The sequence below is a fragment of the Necator americanus genome, chromosome X (genome assembly GCF_031761385.1).
Source record: "Necator americanus strain Aroian chromosome X, whole genome shotgun sequence".
Lineage (NCBI taxonomy): Eukaryota > Metazoa > Nematoda > Chromadorea > Rhabditida > Ancylostomatidae > Necator > Necator americanus.
In genome coordinates, this window is record NC_087376.1 from 30,243,947 (window position 1) to 30,265,162 (window position 21,216).

The window sequence follows — 21,216 nt, forward strand, 5'->3', positions numbered from 1 at the left end:
CTGATAATTCAGCTAAACAAAAGAACAGACACTCTAATAATGGTAAATAATCGTTGAAGAACATTTCGGCCATCTCAGTTAGGAATATTCTCCCATTATTCCGGAGATCAAACTTGAAATCGCTGTTGTATTTCATAAATGCCATTTTAAAAAAAGTTCTCAAAAAGGAAGAGTTGTGGAAAAATAGTTTCGTTCATTTTTATACAGTCCACATATCTAAGAAGGATGTAACTACGACTGATGGTGTCCTTGCGAAGGACACAATAAGAACGATTGTATGGATGAGTAGAGAAAATGTAAGAATCTTAAATGTAAGAAAAAAAATTTAATTTTTACGTGCATATACTGCAACTGACACGATATGGCGATTCATTATGCACAATTGAGCTAGAGCTCAAAAGAAGAACGTGGGACGATTAATTTCAAAGCGGTAAGACGATGTTTCCCGTGATAGATCTCTCGAATTGTTGGGTGTACGTAAGCGAAAAATCCAAATCGACCTGTAATACAGTTTATCATTAAAATTTTCCTGGATCAGCTCTACTACCTCATGAATATCGTCAAGTGGTAGCACACAAAGCATTAAATATGCAGTAGGAACCGGTGCTTTTGGCGTGACACCGGATAATTCCAATGAGCCCTTGTCTTCTAGTCTGACGGAGGCTTTCTGGAAAAAAAAACGACAAGAGTTTTACTTACAAGTAGTTTCAGTCAATTCGTTATTCGTACCTTAGACTTCAATTACATGACCATTTGCAAAGTGCAAACGTTTTCGAATTAAGAATTTATGCAAAGAATATAAAATGAGCTCAAGAGCTGTATTTTTTTTTCTATTTCGTTTTCAATTGACATTTCATTTCAATCTTAAAAATTACTGCAAAATTACCTTATTTGCAGTGCCCATCATTAGCCGAAAACGACGAAGTGTGTCCACGTTTGTATTAATAATTGCCACTATAAAACTACGAGTCGATTGGCGTAATTGCGGAACACAACTGAAATTTCCTTTTAAAATCCCTTAACTGAACATTACCCTGTAACAGTTAATTTGAGTGAAAAAATCATTATTTACTCACCTATACAATAATATATGAATATTTTGCTTACTAAGCACTGTTCTTGGAGGCACATTGGCTAAAACAATAGTACTAATCAACAACAAGTAGCTACTGTAGTAATCACACAAGGATTACAAAAGTTACCTAATTGTACTGTGTTAGGATCGAACGATATCCTCTCAGGTAATATCGAGAGAAGATCAGCCTGAATGGATCTTTTTTCAATCTTTTTTTTGATTGGTGTATGAAATCGATTATGTAGATCACCTCAAACGTGGATCTGTTTAAGTTATCCAGCGGACTTATGGAAACATTAGAAACCGATGACGATGTGCACAAATCGTTTAAAGTTGGTTTAATGTTTTTAAACCTTAAAAAGGAAAAAAGAATAAGGAAAAGTGTATAACTCCTTGCTTCAAAACTTACGTTTGAGAGGGTGGTTGCTTGGAAAACAGGTCGCCATCGATGAGTGTGGTCAAATCGTCGAGGACCGATGTGGCCGGCTGCGATGGAGGTTTCACTTTTCGCGGTAGAGCTGGCGTCATCGACTGAAATTGATTAGTAATTTTTTCTTGATGAAATATCTAAGTAACACCTTTTTATTGAAAATCCATATCAATTTGATACAGATGATCCATTAGAATTTAGACATATCCGCAACGGTTGCTCTTATGCAAAATTCGGTACCGATGCCTATCTGGTTGTTGAACATCCAGATTTCGAAGCAAATCCGAATGACTAGAGTTATTTGAATATTTTAGACCACCATGAAGGAGATATTTCACAAAACCGATGCAAAAAAAGGTTCTGGAATAAAATCGAAGCGTTTACGTCGGCCGACGTTTGATTTTTGTGATCTACTCCTGCTATGTGGTCTTTTATGCCATCCAGATATTCTATTCCAATCCTCTGACGATCTACCTACATGTACGGGCACTAAAACTTTTCCAACCAGGAGCAATTTTTGCAAATTATGAAAATTCCACGTTGAACTCCTCGCTGCAATAATTCCTCAGGTGGTGGTTCAAAGGGATATTTTTTTGGACTTTTTTATCCGTATACCTTTACTCCAGTAACTAAGTACTTCCTTTACTTTACTTCTTTACCTTTACTTCAATTTCCAGGATTGTTTCAGTATGTATAAGTAGCATCAGACCTATACACCTACTAAAGTAAGTGAATGCAACTAGTCCATCTATTTATCCTGGTACAGAATGGATTTGCTGCTGGATTTAACCCATGCAACAAGTCTGCAGTGTTGGTTTTATGAAATTAGTGCGCTTCTGTGAACGCATTAGGGAAACTGACACTAAGGAAGACTCCAGGGAATAAAACCGATAAGTCGGCAAATGCGATCGGAATATTCTAGGAACGGTTGCGTGGATTTGTTTGAGCTTTTATACAAAAATCACTTGCTAGTTTACAATCACTGAACTTCAACCATTTCTTTGAAGTTAATAACTGCCTGGCAGATGACACAAATATAGATGTATGTTAAAAATGAGTTAAGTAAATGGTGCTGAAAATGAAAAAGGTCGAATTTCTCAGTCGTATCGTCAAACTTCTTGTTTTCACTCGAGAACACTCAGTTCCATGCTAGTGAGGTTCCTCCAATGGCAATAGTGTGTACATCTACGTAAGCGCTTCAAATTGGTGGTAATCTAGTTTAGCCGGACATTGTGCACGAATTTCCCAGATATCGAACGAGAGCTTTTGAAGACTCGTTAGTGACGTGCACTGAGGAAGGCAACAGGTTCCCGAAAATTGCAAGTCCACAATTTCATATCAGAACGGAACGAGTGTAAGACTTACCCTATCAAATCCAATGAAGGGGACATCTGCGAACTCTGAACTGCTGCTGGGAACTTCTTTGCTAAATTTCTGTTTCAATAAAGCGTCAGCATTGAAATCCAATGGTACGGTAGATGATGTTGGTCCTGTCACGGAATCATTAGGTTCCGGACCGAGGAGGTCTGAAACAAGAGGAAGGATTTTCGTGGTATTGAACGTCAGAGAAATAAAATACGAAAAGAGAGCAGAATTCGATGTTATGGATATTTATCTTGGAGAATGGAAGTTTAAAAAAGCTCATTCTAATTGGTTTCCGAGAAAAAAGGAATGTGGACCCGAGAACTTGCAGTTTTTCGTTTCGTTCAGTAAAATAAATTGTGACTAACAGATTTTTTCTTCAAACATCGAGGATGCACTAAAACCAACTACATCACCTTTAAATATTCGCATGTTGATTTTTATTCTATAAGTCCGGACAATTTTTTGGTATGTGGCTGTGGTACGATAATTGTTATAGACTTTTACAGCCAATAATTACAAATGTAAGAAAGTCGAGCAGTTGAAAATTTACTAACCTGCAGCCTCCTCTGATGAGCCACCGTTGTGCTGCCTAACGCGTCCAGTTTGCGAAAAATTACGATACTTCTGGATCAGTTGATTAACCTAAAAAATTAAATTTTTGATAATTCAATTAACTCCATGTTTTTTCCCTCATTGTTTACATTTAGTCCCGCACTCCACTAATTGCAAATTAGTAAGGAATTAGAGATGTTGTCGTTTTTTCTCCGAATTTTTTTTTTTGAAGTTAGCTACACTAATCATATCGTAGAGAGAATGAAAAACTGCAAGGAAGGAAAAAGTGGAATTTTTGCAATGAGTTATTCTATAAATCATTTGTTCCCTCTTACAAAAATTAAGGTAACTAAAGCTTATTTATGTTTTGGATAAACATACATGTTTTGAAACATGTTCTGTCTCATGACTTCTAATCTTGTTTCGTACTCTCCATGAGTTTTCCACGACAACTCGTTTAAAAGTAGTGCAAAGTCATCCATGAGTACTACAATATTCATCAATTCTATTTACAAAGAACTCATTTCACTCACTAGATGTTTGTTCTTTCTTACAAGTTATGTTCAAATAAACAAGAGCATAAAATTAACGTTCAACAATTATGGATATTGGATCCAACACGACCAACACTTTTAGAAGCGCAAGCTTTGGGGACTACAATAAGTTCCAGGAACAATTTCGTTAGTTAAAACGAGGTTATGGAGGAAATTTGTGGAAAATCGCAGACCTAGAACAAGAACAACGTTCACGCCTGAGATCTGGAATGTGGAGACACTTTGTAGCATAATGCTAGGAATATTAAGAGTTTGAAACAAATTTGAAGGAAAAACGAAGATGATTAGGAATGGCTCAGAATCGTATGTTTTCACATGTCGTCATTAACTGGAAATGAAATTAGGTTATTTTCTAAGCAATGAGGAGCTGTTTTTCTTCCCAATTCAATGAATTTTTTGCTGGAATTCTAAGAGGATGACTGGAGAAGCGCACAATGTGAGAGTTACGTATGGAACACACCTGAAACATAGCGACAAGAGCGGAAGTATGGACCGGTGAGGTGTCGAACAGAGCCGTATTTATTCGGCTCCGAAGGAGGGCTACGGAATCGCCGCCAACCTAATCAATCAAGTCAGTCGGCAGAGCGACGAGCAGAATGAGATGCTGCTGCAGTTTACGACGGACTGGAGGTAGTAGTGGACGACACTTGACCGTAGTATCCAGAAACCACGTTCGAATGTCCCATACACAAGCCTACCGATTCGGTTTGTGCTGGGTCGATCTAGCAAGCATGCGGCTGGTTTGCGTCACAGCGGAGCCAACCTCCCTCCTCCTCCTACCGAAAACGAGCCGACCAACATCGCCGCCACCTACAACGCCTTCTTCTTCTCTTTCTCCTCATCTCTTCATTCTCCTTATTCCCCTCATTCTTCTTTATCCACTGACGTTTAATTTGCTTTTTACGCACACTACACAACACTCTTATTCCCATTCATCAATAGCGCGATGTGCCTTAAAATTCCTCGGTGATGATCGAGGTGGGAATTCGGCGCTGCAGATTATGGGACAGGAAACCTATACAAGGGGAAACTCGAAGAGTTGGATAACTCAAAATGAGGAGAATTCTGTAGTTTTGGATAGCAGACCGATGTCCTGGTTCGAAATCGTAGCATTGCAAAGCATCAAAGACCTTTTTTTTCCAGACAATTCGACGTTCTCTCTCCCAGCTTCCCGAGCACGTCTGCACTTTGCGATGCGTTAGCGAAATCACCAAACGAACAACTCAAGCTCGCAAAATTTCCATTCATTTTTGACAAGCATTTCCCACTACATACGAAGTGTTCATAATTTTTACAAGTGCATCGAACTACGCTACTATTGGTGAATATTTGTAGCCTTAGCAAAGCTGGGAGGATAGGGAAGTGTATTAGCGAAAATGAAATCGTTTTAGCCAGCTCCATCTAGAATCTAATCGTGCGCCATGAGATATGGTCTCACTTTAAAATAAAAATTGAAGGGCACGCACAAATGCAAATATACAAGTCAGCTAATACGTTGGACCATAGTGGAACTTTTAGAGCTCGGAATCATACCTAAAAGCGGATGTTAGGAAAAGTTCAGGAGCATAGGTCAATTAATTTTTCAGATTTTTCATCATTGAATGTATAATTGAAAATTTGAAAAATCACTGCTGTAATTCAAACCCCCGTTAGCATCGTATGTTTTACAATACTTGTTATTTGATAAGTAAAAGTAATGGTGAAACCTGATCATTGACTGCAAGTATTTCAGCCAGTGCTTCCTCATCGTTTTCCGTCGCATCGCTGGCAAATCGGAACAGGTGTGGTCTTACGGCCATTAGCTCATCCGCCAATGTCTAAATTCTTGACAAATTTGTTTTGAGGCAAGAATCGTAGTAAACAACTTGCAGTCCAATGTGTAATGCAAAATATAATGCCTAACTTTCGGATTCTTCGGCTAGATAAAACAAATTCGATTTTAAGGATGTCACTACGATAAATCATATGCATGTTCATATTGAACAGTTTTATTCATCCATTTGTACACTCCACACATTCCTATTTCATGGATTAAAAAGAAAATGGAGCTGTCGATGTTTTCAGATCATAAGTACGTATCTACTGAAGTGAGTTGTTGGAATGGGTTGGAACAATAAAAGGTATTACTTGGAATATACAAATGCGGTTGTTTTTTTTTTCAAAGTTATTTCAAAACGTAAGAACCAACATATTTCACGGAGACTATTCACACCTTCCGTGGTTTCACTGCACAATCATTCATAGAAATTTCGGTAAAGCAAAAATGACTGCTCCAGAGATTCTATTAGTCAAATTTCCCATGGGTATATTAAAGGGTAATCGCCTTTGGGAAGGCTTTTAGCCAACTATTGGGATTTAAGGACATAGAGAAGGCGAGAAATTACTATGTTAGAAAAATCTCTATAGAATAGAGAAGCGGGGTGATCCGTGCTTCGTACCGCAACCGCGGGTTTTTCGGAAAAGTCAACGAATGTGAATGGATGCGATGCATTCAGAAGGAAATTCTCCGAACCACCGCAGTGGTATTTGTCGACTGAGAAATAGCTTCATGAAACATAAAAAAAAACCGCCTATTCCCAGAGATGGTGAGAAAATATTACCTATGAAAAAGTAGTAATATTGTGCAAAAAAAAAACATAAGAAATGAGATGTATGGGCGAGGTTCTCCGTGAGGGAAACGAAAAATTCCTCATAAGAAAAGCATGCATTTCAAATTGATCGTCCACAAAATGCATTCATCTTCAGCTCATCAACTAGTCATTTAGTCATTTTTACAATGGATTTATTGGTTGACATGCAGGAAATGTGAGGGATATGAGGTGCCCGTCGTTCAGTTAGTATTCTATCAATCACTTTAGTAAGGAGCAATTTAAAAAGAAATCGGACGAATTTTTTTTTCCTTCACAGTATTAGAATCGACTCAATCTAGCTGACAAATGATCTACCTTCATTTTAGCCTCTGTATAAATGATATCAGGAGTGATTCCCAATTCTTCGGCTGTCTTCTCCATCATTGCGTCTTCTAACCGTTTACATAGCTGCCGTACTTGTTCCAACTCATCAGCTCGTTTATGTCGCCTCTCTATTTTTTGATCCTCCTAGAATTATGGATTTAAAGATGCTACATAGTTCTTATTTATATAATTGTTTGAAAATCTACTTGAACAGCTTATGATGTCGAGAGTTCTGGTATAAGAATAAACGTACATACACTTTTTACTAGCGTTTGAATGAGACGATTTGCCGCTTGGAGGTCATCCGGATTTGTACTCTTCAGTAACTCCTTCAGTAAACGAGCTTTTTCTTCATCTTCAAAGACGGCCAGCTTAGGAGGATTTGCTGGAAGAGAAAGAATTATCCAGTGTTCCGACTAAATTTAGCTTTTCCTCTATTATAAATGAAACTGTTAACTACGTAAGCTAATAAAATATTGTTTCGTGTTTCGGACAAAAAAAAAGACAAAAAAAAACCAGACAATCTGTAGGAACCTACATTGCACAATCATGATTTCCTCTTCCGGAATGATCGGATCAGCAGTGATCAGATGATGTTCCCGTAAAGAATCATAGACCTGGAAGAGACAAAGATCCCAAAAACAATTGGAATATTAGGTATTCAGTGAACTGATATTCTAAAAATTTATTGGAAAAAAATCAATGCTTGATTAAATAATTCACGCTATTAAAAAGCATTGTCACCTCTTTGAACTTCTCAACGTGACGCATTGATTTCTGCCAGGAGTACAACAGTTTTATCGCCAATTCCTTCACCTAGAATTATCCAAAAACAGTTTCCAGAAAAAAATTGACGAGTACCCGATAAAACCATTATCACTTTTTGATACTCTCCACAACATCGTCTAAGAAGAAAGTTAATTGATTAGTTCCCTTCAGAAAAAAATGCTGATTTGAAAAGGAATACGGGAAAAAATAACCTCGGGTGAAGTCTGTGCTCCAAGATATTTTGGAGTAATCAATTTTACGAGTTGATTTAAAAATCGAAATTTTCCAACACGATTATGAACCTTCTCTCCACATTTTCGCACCAGTTGATCAACAGCCTAAAAGAATTAGGACAAAGGATACAGGATAAGCTGAGCTAAAATGAGAAAAAAAAACATTCAAGAAAAAGATATAAACACAAAAATATGATTTCTAATTTCATATTTTGGCATCGTTGTGAGTTTCGTACTGCCTTTCCTTGGAACCCTGGAATCCTTCCTTGGAAAATCTTTGATTTCTGCCCTTGTAACAATTAGGAAAGAGTGTGCCGGAGGCTTTGTTTGTTGAATAAAGGAAATTCCCATTATTGAGAGACGGAGCACCCCATTTTGCCACCATAACGTTATTTTATCAAAGAAATCGTGTGAAATTACCCAAATCGCAGGAGTAATAGCGATTTAATTAAACGTAATAATTAGGGATTCCAATTAGGACCACAAGGGATTGCATTAGGTTGTCATAGCGAGGAAAATTGGAATAAAAATTCGGAAAAAAATTATAAGACAAGAGTATTCTCTAACAGTGCAAAACAGGAATTTGTTTAATTATCATTATGAGGAAGGAAATTGTTAATACAATAAGTCTATGCACGTATCAGAAGTTGAGATACTAGAAAAAATCATAATGGTTAAGCTTACGAAAAATTCTAACAGAAGCAACCGTTAAAGCGTTTGATATGTTTAAGGAAAAACAAATCCTTTAACTTATTTCAATTCTTATGACCATGCTGAAATTTTGGCTCAAAGAAATTCTTCACGTAGTCTTGAGAAAATAGGAAATCCGAGAGGAATGTACAGGAAGGCGTATCTTTTACAGAATAGTACAGATAATAAAGAATTCATCCAGCTTCACTCGGTTCATTCATTTCAAGGACAACCATAACAAAGCTCACCTGCAAAGAGTACAACGCTTCATCCTGATCAGGGCTCACTATTTTATGTGCTAGGATACCGGTGGCCACCATAGCGCCGTCGGCCTAAAATCCCAATAACGTTGAGTGGAACGCTAATTATTGTCCGGACTCATAGTTCCACGATATGATTCCGCTAAAAAGGTAGAAAATTTCTATAGTTTCGAGCACTAGGAAAAATAAAATTTGCTGTCAACTGAAATATGCTCATCAGCGATACTGTACGGACTCTTTCAATATTTCTGGATTATTTTTGTAGTGTGGAAAATGTTGAATGTTCATGTGACAACTCGGAAAGAGGAGACAAAGTTAACTAGTACTCGTTTCTAGTATTATTTGCTAGTTAACGGAACAGAATGAAAAATTCACAGCACCACAATAAGTAAGTAGTCATTTGGTTCAAGTAAGCTTAAATTTTTAGACGTTTTATCCAAATATCACATTTTACAGACTCATTCTATCTTTTAAAAATATTAATTATTAATAAATAAATAATTAATAAATAAAAATTCCAAACATCATCAATTGAGGTTAAAATCCCTTTAAAAGGTCAGCAAAAAGTTAACTAGAAGATCCAGTCGTTTAATGTGGATTCACCTCATAATTCACTCGATCACACAATTTTTGAACATTTTGCTTGCGAGTTTCTTCGTCAATGAATGGATCGGTTGATCGACCTGCAATACAGTAGTGGAATGTCATAGTATCCACAAAAAATATTCAGAATACTAACTTATCCAATATTCTATCGGTTTTTCACCGGCATTATGATCGACCATATTCTATATATTCGATGACGATGAACCAACAGTTGTGCCTTCAAAACGTACTTCTGTAAGTTAAACTCAAGAAGAATAATAATTCGTGGATCTGTAGCAATTTATAAACAAAGAGGAGGCACATGGTTTTTATAAATTGTTTCCAGAGAGGAATGCTGTTTAAGCCCTAGTAAATGTAAAGGTCCGAAGATCTGGGATGTAAAGAGAGTAAAATACTTGTTATAACAGGACACGTATAATGAATAGTCATCAAAAAAAGTAAGTGTTACAAATCAAGTAAAATAAATCCAGACAACATTATTCGACACAGGAAATATGTTAGAGGGGAGAAGCTCTGGTCATACTTTATAAAAATAACGTAAAAAAGGGAAAAAAGAAGAATGACTATGAAACGATGAAAATAAGATAAGAATCATGATGTTAGCACGACCTTGTGCTGTATGCAAATGTGAAATGTACGCGAGTTGGCATTTATTGATTGTGGAGGCTCTCCGCTAGGGAGGAGGTCTAGGTGCAGCCGAAAGAGGAATCGCCTGGAGCGACGGAAGACACGTTCACTCGCATCGCGCACACCATCGTCGCCACCACCTACTCGGACGATGATGTCATCCTAATGAAATCCTTAAATTACGAAAACAGTTATGTTTTATAGAAATATGAAATTGTGAAGTAGGTGAAATTCTATACAAACGATAGCGTTAAAGGACCTTTTCTCTCCAAGATTATTTCTGTTCCATTTAAATTTATTTTTCTTATGCTCTTGTGTGGATTGCTTCGCCCGGAGCAAAATATATTCTCAGAAATTCATAATAACCACCTAGCTAACACTATACAGTTACTTATTCATTCCTGAATATTTTTCCTAAAAAAGAAGGAACATAAAAATTGTACCAATAAGCGTTTAGATGCAGAATTTTTTTCCTTATAACATAGGATATTTCTTAGATGAACGCAAAAAGTAGAAACCACTGCCTTCCAGTTTCCCTCTGTAAGTACAACTCTTCGATTGTTGCATATGAGTATACGTTACTATTTTATTTTTTATTGTTAAAATAATTTCTCTAAAGGAGAAAAAAACGCCAAAAACTTTATTAGGACGTGAATATACACAAGAATAACGAAAAAAGTTCCAAACTACTAAAATTGGATTAATTTAGAGAGCAGCAACGATTAAATTCAGCGAAATTCACTTTATTAAAAAATGTTTTCAAAGCACAATTATTAAATTGAAGAATTTTATCAAAAGCTCCGAGAGCTTTTAGTCGCCTGCCGTATTTGCGTATGCAAGTTTTCTGCAATTTTCCTCGTCATCAAAGATTCCATAAAAAGACAATGCATCATGGAAGAAATGGATCGGAAACAATAGCACCTCAATTGAAGGATGAAAACTGTATCTCTATCAAGGATTATTGTCAAGATAGAATGCAGAAGTTTATTCCACGTTCTGAAGTTAGAAGTTACATAAAAAGGGCAGTCTCGTGGCATTTAATCGAATCCGTCCACAAAATAATTGCTGGATAGGCGTGCATCGGCCATAACACATGCATACGCAATCGAAGGCGAACAAGAGTAGTCTTTTATGGCCTTTGATCCAAATTATTCGTGGATATTTGCATAATGCAGCACATTTTTCAGAGCGCTTTCTTCTTGAAAAGAGGACTACGTTGAATTCTCTCAGTTATATCAAATAACTACTAAAATAACTATAGTATTACGGGAAATTGAATCTTAAAAGTTCAACATCAACGTGATTTCCTCATTTTCCAGAAAACTGCTTACCCGTATTTATTTACGAATACTTCAGGACATAACGAAATTATCGATCGGTTTACTTTATAAAAATTATCATTTCATCGCTTTATACTTGATCCAATGAAATTGAAAAAAACTTATATAACTACTGATTCCGATAAACTCAACTAAAAATTTCAGATTAATTCTGGTGAGGAATTAAAGCTAATGAAAGCGTATACAAACGTAGTTCAGCAATTTCTTGTAGAACTGCAGAAAACTTGCACCTTCAAATTAACCTCATAAACTTAAAAGAATTCCCGAAGTATTGATTACAGAATACTGTTATGGTCCAAGAATTTTTTTTCGCTTCTCCCTTTGAACCTTCTTTAGGAACACATTTTGCTCGTACATTCAAAATATATGAAATAGAACGAAGTATAGAAACACCACCTGTATAACCTTTTAAAAAAGAAGAAAAAGGCGTCGTTAACATAAATGAGGTTTAAATTTTCATATAAATTTATTGTCTCCAAAATTACTAAAGTTCTGGTCTCCTGTAGAAAACTAAAGGACGTATTCAGCTACTGATCAGTAAAGGACAAATAAAAAAATTGTGGTTATTGTTATTAAAATCGGCTTCTATATATTTAAATAAAAATAAGATTAACAATAAGAGATGGTAATAAAAGACAGTTTGCATGTACGTATACAGTGAGAGTTGACCGACCCTCTAGAAAGAAATCAACGATAGATCCTGGACGTCGACAACCACTGGAAAAAATTACAAGAATAATATTTGTTTCAGAGCTTTGAAATTAAAATAAATAGAGTCAGTGTTCTAGGATTGTTTACAAATAAAACAAGAAAAAAGTACTAGCACGAAAAAAGACAAAAATAGAACAAAACTTTAACTTTTATTGATGTTTCATGCATTTCGTGTAGGCGTGTAAACTGCGAATTACTTGGTCAGGACAAAACATAGCATTAGTGTTCCGATGCTGGATAACTGTTCACAATATCCTCTACGAGTGTTGTCTTACATACGTTTGGATCTATCTGAACGTTACGAATTTTTTTAATTCTAAATTTTAATTTCCTTTAAGATGTGTTCGCTGAGTACTGTATTGTTTCCTAAAAACTTTTTTTATGGGGAATTTTACTATTGTCCCAAGCGCTGATTTTCAATTATCGGTCACAATTTCGATACTGTTCTTTACTTTCGTGGATAAGTGGATGTGGATCCGAGTATGTAATTATCCTAGAAAAATTATATTTTTCTAATAGCAATACAACAACGACCTTTATATTCATTTATTAGATGAATTGTAAAGAACCTAATTGTTTCTGAAGAAAAACAATAATATTCCCTCAGTCACCATGTTGGTAGCTGAGATAAAATGTCGTATCAGAGAGAAATCCTAGGATCATCCGATTCGTTCCCAGTTTGACGTTCATGTACTGCTAGAAACATACATAAAAATGCAGGAAAAGCGGATATTCTTCCCTTACATTCGTAATTAAAAACACATATTACAACAGCGACGAAAAAAAATAAAGAAAAAATAAACAATACTCGTTCTCATATTTTACACGTTTTTCAGCAAAATTGCGTATGATCAATTTTTAGTTTGCGGTGAATTGATGTTGTCGAGAGCATCATCGATTGATGGATAGAAATGCGAGAGGATATCCTTATCTGTGGATCCCAGAGCGCATTGTAGTCGTTCAAGTACTTCCACTATAAAACACGGAATTCACTGGTGAATAAATTCAAGGATAATCGCTACAGGATACTTACACGGTGCGGCTGCAAAGAACACACTAACACCTTTCTTTTGTTGCTCGTTGAATATCTGAAATTATTGATTTCTTCGTCGATGTGAGAAATCGCTTCACGCCTACCAATCAATACTTCACACATACCTCAATGAGACAGTTAGCCCCCGTAACATCCACATAAGCGACTGTTGACAAATCGATTACTATCGCATTGATCGGGATGTGTTTCGTTTCGACCACCGACTGTTTCTAAATTTGAAATTGATCTACAATTGATCTTCACAGGACCTAAGCTAGGAGATCCACCTTTTGTAGATCATCCGGTGTCACCACTTTAATACTTCTTAGTGTTGTTCCGGACTCATTTCGACTGCTTCTTAAGGATTTTTCTCGCTCATTTTCACCCTTTCTTCTCCTGGAAAATCGAAATCACTGGAGCAACGTTTAGTCATGACACATTAGCCAGGATAAGAAAAAATTTGGCAGCAATGATTGTCATCCCGTTTTGCCAGCTGTTCAACTCTGTTTTCCCCTTTTTGAGAGAAATTTTTTGAAATTCAAAAAGTTCAAGGGGGTCCCATGACGAAAAGGAACGCCATCAGGAGAAAACAAATGCGAACCTTCGTTCCAGTGTTGGAAGTCGTACTATCTCCTCAACACTCTTCTTGAAATGTTCAGCATTCAGGTACACAAGAGGAGCCGAAAAACGTACACAACAAACTCCATCGCTAATAGCGGCATCTCTGTGAAAGGCACATAATTCTTGTTTAGTAATTTTGAAAAGTGTTCTTTTTTTTACCTGTACTTTTCAATAGGCTGAAAATATGTGTGTCCTTCGTTGTGACTTAAACGACCGATTTCAACCACTTTCGCACTGTAACTCATATAGTTTGTGGATTATAGGAAACGATCAGTTGAAGGAATCACCCCATGAATCTGGGGTGGTATGGATTTTCGTTGTAGTGTACCCATATCGGGTCGTAGATTATGTATACAGGAGTGGTTCCGCTCATTTCTCTCTGTATCCCTGTAAATAGACGATTCCGGATCGCTTTTTCTTACGACGTCCTCTATTGTAATGGGCCACCCTTGCGTCCCGCCCCCGCTTGCGATTCGTCGAAAATCCATTCGGACGCCCTGATGGGGAATTCACTTCATTTGACTTTTTTCATTTTTCATCGACATAGGTATACTCCAACGAAATCCATATCACGCCAGATTCGTGGGGCGATGCCGTTAGTTATCTCAACGAGTACCTCAGTATCGCGTAGATAAGTAGTGCTGCAGCAAAACATACACCGATCATTAAACCTTCCACAACGTCGTAAAGTACCGTGGCAGCAAAACTTACAATGAAAATCGCCTACAATAATTTCTCTAGAAATTTCTTTAGAAAGTGAAGAAACAAAAAACAAAAAAAGAAGAAGAATTCCAGACAGGACTAACACAATCTGCTTTTGATATCGGCCATAAGGTTTTTATATTTTGCAATTGCATAAACATTCCTTTAAGAGCGACAATGATAATACAGGATAAAAAGCAAACGGGAAGCACTTCAACAAATGGTCCTATGTAGAATATGACTGCAAGAAGCAGCAAAGAAGAAAATACGGTGGCAAGCTGAAATTCACTTTCTTTAGTATTGTTTTCCTAAATCAGATATCAGGCATACGGTTCCATCCAGAAGTCCCTGGAAGTACAGACCTGTGTTTTTGTGCCTGCAGCTTCGTAAACTAAGGTTCGAGCAAGTGCTGTGGATGATGGCCAAACCGGGAATAATGAACACAACACTTCCATAAAACCCATCGCATAAAATTCCTGAAAGCAGCAGCGATTAATAGGATTTTGTCTGAAACCGTAACCCAAGTACGAATTATCTGCACTCGAGTTGTTTGGCTAAAAAAATTAAAGAAATTATCAGATACGTACCTGTCTAATGTCAACTTCATAGCTGTGTTTTTTCGCAAATAATTTCCCCATAGAAACAGTAACCACTAAACTAACTACGGCAATCGCAAGCGCATCACCAAGTACGTAACCGAAAAGTGAGACATCAGGAAAAGATGGAGATGGCATCCTAAAAGCTCAATACGGATAAACTGCATCGTTTTTTTATCCGTACAATGTATTTAGTCTGAACGGACCCGGTCGGTATATGTCCTATGACTTTCACTTTGAAACGCTCGCGTAGATTTGCAACAGCCGACACAACTGTCCCTATGATCATCTGAAAAAAGTGGACAAATAAAAAAATCCAGTACCTATTCTCTATTCTTTGGCCGTGAAGTGAAACTCACTACAAACAAATCGTACGGAATCGGCATACGACATCTCTTTCGAATATGTGGATCAAGATACGATTTTATGAGGAATAGCGTAATTATAGTGCCCATCGATATAGAGAAAGTGAACCAATTCACATATCCAGCGATAATACTGTCTAGTAAGTCTTTGTACACCTGAAATATGTGTACAAGAACACTTTTATTTATATAAATCCTGAAAATTTGCAGCGAACATACAAAGAAAAGCTTTCCCGCTCCACTACGCCGTGGCAGGGGAACTCCTAGGATCTTATTCAATTGAGCAGTAAAAACATGTACTGCAGCGCCCGTAGTAAACCCGGAAATAATCTTTAAAAAGAAAAATTTGAAGTGAAAATCAACTGGCTTTAATTTAAAAACGGCTGCCTTACCTGATCAGAAAGTAGCGCTGTGAGGAAATCAAGTCGAAGAACTGCCATTGCAATCTATATGTTCGGAGAGTTATTGTACTTGTTAGAAATGAAAATTTGGTAATTATTTCACCGGGATTTACCTGGATTAAACCGACACACAATGTAAGCGATGTAAGTATTGCAATTGACGTATCAATTTTCATTTCATCGTCAAATTCGCTTATTAGACTTCCGTTATCAGCTTTTCTTTCCAGAATATTCGATACACGTTGATTACAACTACCGGCCATTAGACTTACTACTGCAAACACACCTGAAATTGTCGCTCTAATGATCAGGTTACAAAAATCAGCGAGAAGAAAAATACATTTCTGTGTCCCACCTAAGGAAACATGTCTTGATGTGCCGAAAAACATATAGAAGAGTGCTGGAAATAAAGAGGTATAGAGTCCATTCACCGGTTGAGCACCAGCCAATGATGCATACGCCATTCCTGAATGAAGAACGGATAGTAGCTGTAGATCGTCGCTTTCTTGTCTCTTTGACCAACATAATCAGGAACACTTGTCGCAAGTTTTGCCATCCATTCAGTCAGTTCAGTTGGATTTGGCTACCAGCCATTATAATTGCGCTATGTGCCATTTTATTTGTTTTTCGAGCTTTTGTTTTTTTTTCTTGTCTTTTCAAAATGTTTCAAGAGCAGAGTTGTCGGTTTCTTTCGTGTAAAATACAGTTACAGCTCGTACAAGCACTGGATAAGTAAAAGACATAATAACCTTTTTTTTTCTTCACAACTAACTTTCTGGAAAAACATTGCATCATAAGCTTAATCGGATCTCGTGTATTCTGCATTTCACTACGTTCTCCTCTACCATCCATGCGAAAGAACTCACCTTGTGGAACGTGCATGATCCCAACAGTAAGTCCACCGATTATGTCATTAAGAAGACTCGTTTTAATATCGTAATGAGGCAGCCATTTGAGTATCGGAAAGAAGTCCAGGAGAATTCTTGGATGGAAGTATTTTTTGGCATGACGCATTTTGGCGAGTTTATTTTTGGTGAATGTCTTGCGGGTGGTGTGTCGGAGTAGACCGAACTCCTCGTCGAAAATGCACTAAAAAAAATGTGACGTAAGTGAATAGTCCGACTGGGGCTAAAGCAGAAGTGTATAGGGAAATCCAAAAAGATTTCAAGTGGAATAAAAGAAGGAGAAGCTGGCCTTCCTCTTCTCTTAGCCGAGTCCTAACTGTTGCATGTATCTCTCAAGGATTTGAACAATACTCGGATAAGAAGTGTAAAGTGGAGAAAGTGTCTGACATTAAACAAAAGTCAGTGTTTTCATCTTCCCAGACAAGTTCCGTACCAATTTATCGACCCCGAAAGGATGACAGGCTTTGTTGGCACTGCGACGGAATCGAACCTCCGACCTCGACCATGCTGCAGCTACAGCGGAACCTCTTACCGACAGCGCTACACTACCTCACTCGGATATAAAGTCCTAAAGGAGGGATTTTCCCGAAACCAAATACATAGTGGATCTCGTCATTGTTGAGTGCTAGTTTCCTAAGAAGCTGCTAAGTGATTAAGGTTATATTACAATCGTTGTTTAAGAGTTTAAGAAAAGCAAATACTTTCTGGAAGATGTTTGAAGAAGACAAGAGGTGGTGAGAGGGGTCGCAGGTAAACGAGGAGACATACCATAGGAGCAACTGTCGGCAACAGTGATGTCACACGAATTTCGCTTTTATACCACAAAAGACCACCAAAAGAGCAAAAGTGTTGGAAATCAGCAGGTAAGCAGATGAATCATTAGTTTCAAAACAAGTCTGTGCTTCATTGTGGATACACCGGGAGCAAACGTTATCCTATATTAGCTATTCTCTTTTGCAAACAGTATATTTACCTAATAAACAAAAGATTTTTTCAGGAGAACCATGAGTGTGTTGTTTGATCATTTTGCACGCTTAGACAAGTATTTGAATCATCCCAGAACAAATCAAACATCAAGGATAATCCAAAAGTAGTGAGAATGACTTGCAAAACGAAAAAAAAAGTCTATCGACCTAGAAGAAATGGCATAATAGAAGTATTCTGACCAGTTCAGCACCGTATACGAATACCGGTTGTTTAGTTTACGTTCCCAATTGTATACTCCTGATTCACGTGCGTAGATAAGGATCAAAAAAGCAAAACATAAGGAAGTACACAAGAGAAAGTTTTACACAATGTTATTGTACCAAAAAGAAATCTAGAGAAAAAATTGCACAATTGATCCCTTACAATTATTCCTTACTAAGCTATAACTTATCCTTTAACCTCACTTTTGTAGTAGTGCAATATCACTGCTGTAGATAATTTATCTCTAAACATTTCCTCAAGCTTCTTCTGGTTGAAGAATATTTGCCGTATTAGTAAATAAAATACGAATGTTACTTAATGTTAATGTATAACGAAAATTGTGTGATTTAAATTTATTCTTTAAATCACAGAAGAAAATATTAGATAGGTAGAGTACCTTTAATTTTTTCATATGAAAAAATCCCTATGAATGGTATAAATAACTTATTTCTATGTAGATTATCAATGTCTATCTTGCAGAAAAAGAGAATCTTCTGGAAGAATTGACAATGAAAATTGACAAGTCGAACAAAAGACAACTGACTGATAATAACGCAAACACGTCAATCTTTTTGATATCCTGGCAAATAAGTAAAAAAACGGGTACAGTTGACAGAAGAACATCAGTTTTTCTTTTAATTACGGTCTATATCTGATAAAGAGGAAACAAAGGCCAGCTAGGAAAGAGAAAGGGATCCTACTTTTCTCACACAAATTTATATTATAATACGAATTTTTTTTAAAAAAAAAAAAGTGACTACTGAACGGCTGTGCAGTAGTGCGGTCATCTCATTTATCTTGTTACACATCTAGGATTGCAAAAAAAAAAACTTCAATGCATACACTACTAATTAAATTAATTCCAACCAAAAGAAGAAAATCACATTTAAAAAGTTTGGAGCATCTACGCTAATGGCAGTTTTATGCGCGTTTACGCTTCTTAATTGGAAGAAGCAGAAATTTTCTGTAGAACAAACAAATATTTTTTTTGGACGACATTGTTGTGCACTTCCTCGTTATATAACGCATTTACTTTTTTTATGAACAGCTGCAATCACTTGCATACGATATTGACAAGAAAAAAAGAAGAGTGCAAGTCGTTATCAAAAGTAATTGGAGCTGGTATGTCTGCCGGAAAGTGTTACGTTACATTCGTACTTGCCCCTTGATTTCCACTGCATGTTCCTATATGAATAGATAAATCTCTAATAATAATAATTATGATATGAATAATTATTGCTATCGAGAATTGCTCAGGATTTCGTTCTAAGGGTTGGCAGAGCCTTTCAAGATGCTCGCTATTATACCCTGGCTCCTTTTCTCACCATTTTATGATTCACAGCCATCAGTAAGCGTTATTCACTGATGTTAAACGCTTTCAAAGAACAGTTATTTCGTATGTGTCTACCGTATCCGCTACATTGCAAGGTCCCAAGATGACGAACTGAACAGCCGCTTCTGGGAGGATGATGAAAAACTGCACAAAATGTAAACGCAAACATGACGCAAAAAGTAGAAAGAAATTCTCTTCATCGACAAAATGTGAACTGTCAGGGAGTTTCGCATCTTGAAGTGATGAAAATAATCGTCGCAGGAAACCTAACAAGGATATCTCTCTTCAATGTTTTTTGTAGCAAATCAGTTACATTTGTGAAAATAATGGGATATTTCCAGACCAGAACCGTGCCTATTACGGAAGAAGATGTTAAATTGAGAAAAAAAAGACATACAGTGAACTTTTCATAAAACGATCATACGGAAGACGTGATTTCGTTTGGTTTCCGTTGCTGCAAGGAATTTTTTTTGAAAGAGTATCAGAGGCGGATTTTTAAAACATTTTTCAAAAGATCATAAGGCCGGGGAGGAGCAAAAAAACAAGGAATAAGTCTGCTAAGGACGATCATTATCCTGGAATATTAGAAAGTTCAACTAGTAAACTTTGAAAAAGGAGAATTGCCCAAAGGCCGACACTTCATGGGCATTACTCCAACATAGCAAACTCCAAACAATCGAAACACAGGCATTGAAATAGAAAAGAATAAGATCACCAAATCATGGATTCGTTAGAACTTGTTTAATTCGCGTTATGCTCTTTTCCCATACTTCAGGAATTCCCCTACAGTCATCACGTAGATAATTTTCCGGTCATTTCCTTGCGGCCTCTGTACGGTAATTGTTCTTCCACAACCACCTCGTCTGTTTGAAATTAACCGTGTCAGATAGGCTGGCTGCAGAATGCAATGCAGACATCAAAAAATGGCATGTAATTTGTTGCAACGGAAAATCTGCACGGAATTTTGATTCACATTTTAGGTTTGATTTATAACAAAAGGAGTATAAAACACAGCGGAAATATGAGGATGAAGTCAAATAAACGTCTCGGAGGAACTCCTACGATCCATCTCAAAATCTATTTGCATTTCCTTGCAGCTGTTGAACGGTGAAACGTCCGAGCATGTTCGGCAACAAACAGTGCGCCGACCAATGTCCAGTACGTACGTATGTTTGTTTACATAAATCACTCATAATTACAAAACATAGCGAGAAAATAAACAGAATGAGTGAAGTAAGTTTTTGCCTACGGTATGCTGCTAACTTTCAATCAAATTAGAAAATTATTAAAATAAAAGAAATTGGTGGTTACGAATTTATGTTATTTAATTATGTTTATGTTATTTAATTGTTAATTTATGTACGAACTGTTTTTATGTACTTTTCCAAGGACACCCCTTTGTTGAACTTTGAGGAGTTACAAAATTCTTCTTTCCGTTGTAGATTTCGCTCAGAGTTGAAAGATAGGTTGATTAAATCTACATCCAAGATATTTTAAGGTAATCTGAATAAGTAGTATGGAATAATTTTCATTTATAGTTGTATTTATAAACACTATTCATTGATTACATTTAATCATGTCCAATCAACTTTAGGATTATTTTTCCCTCTCACAGCACATTTTCAGGAGAGTATTTCACAGCCTTTTTCATCGAATTAAATCTCCAAAGCAAAAAAAATCTCCTCCTTTCTTTGCCGTTTCGTTTGTAGATATGTTTTTTTCGAATATTTTCAAATTTTCAACAAAAAGAAAGGATTTTTTTTTTTGTTGAACTCAACAACTGAAAATACAGCTTGGTGTAGGAGCTGTGCGTAGGCGGAGGATTACCTGGTTTTTAGGAACTCGATCATAGTATCCTTCGCATGCGTTTTCATTTTCATCGCATGAATCACCGAGAATGGCCATAT

General features: G+C 36.7%; 2 protein-coding genes across 2 annotated transcripts; both read right to left on the reverse strand.

The window, feature by feature from the left end:
- Positions 1-422: 422 nt before the first annotated feature.
- Positions 423-9,666, reverse strand: RB195_025943 (uncharacterized protein; the record flags this gene model as incomplete). The annotated part of the gene is made up of 18 exons (XM_064214280.1): positions 423-500; positions 548-667; positions 887-995; positions 1,077-1,134; positions 1,203-1,263; positions 1,326-1,428; positions 1,485-1,606; positions 2,871-3,031; positions 3,425-3,512; positions 5,683-5,793; positions 6,922-7,074; positions 7,188-7,315; positions 7,469-7,547; positions 7,675-7,746; positions 7,911-8,036; positions 8,870-8,953; positions 9,485-9,564; positions 9,621-9,666. The coding sequence occupies 18 exons, from the start codon at positions 9,664-9,666 to the stop codon at positions 423-425; spliced, it is 1,779 nt and encodes a 592-aa protein (XP_064070161.1).
- A 3,350-nt stretch (positions 9,667-13,016) lies between these two features.
- Positions 13,017-21,214, reverse strand: RB195_025944 (uncharacterized protein; the record flags this gene model as incomplete). The annotated part of the gene is made up of 18 exons (XM_013435761.2): positions 13,017-13,138; positions 13,199-13,253; positions 13,324-13,428; positions 13,486-13,594; positions 13,800-13,922; positions 13,979-14,053; positions 14,436-14,542; positions 14,626-14,799; positions 14,884-14,997; positions 15,109-15,256; positions 15,324-15,406; positions 15,477-15,638; positions 15,702-15,812; positions 15,875-15,928; positions 15,997-16,169; positions 16,239-16,349; positions 16,750-16,972; positions 21,137-21,214. 18 exons carry the CDS (start codon positions 21,212-21,214, stop codon positions 13,017-13,019), a joined length of 2,127 nt encoding a protein of 708 aa, XP_013291215.2.
- Positions 21,215-21,216: the final 2 nt, after the last annotated feature.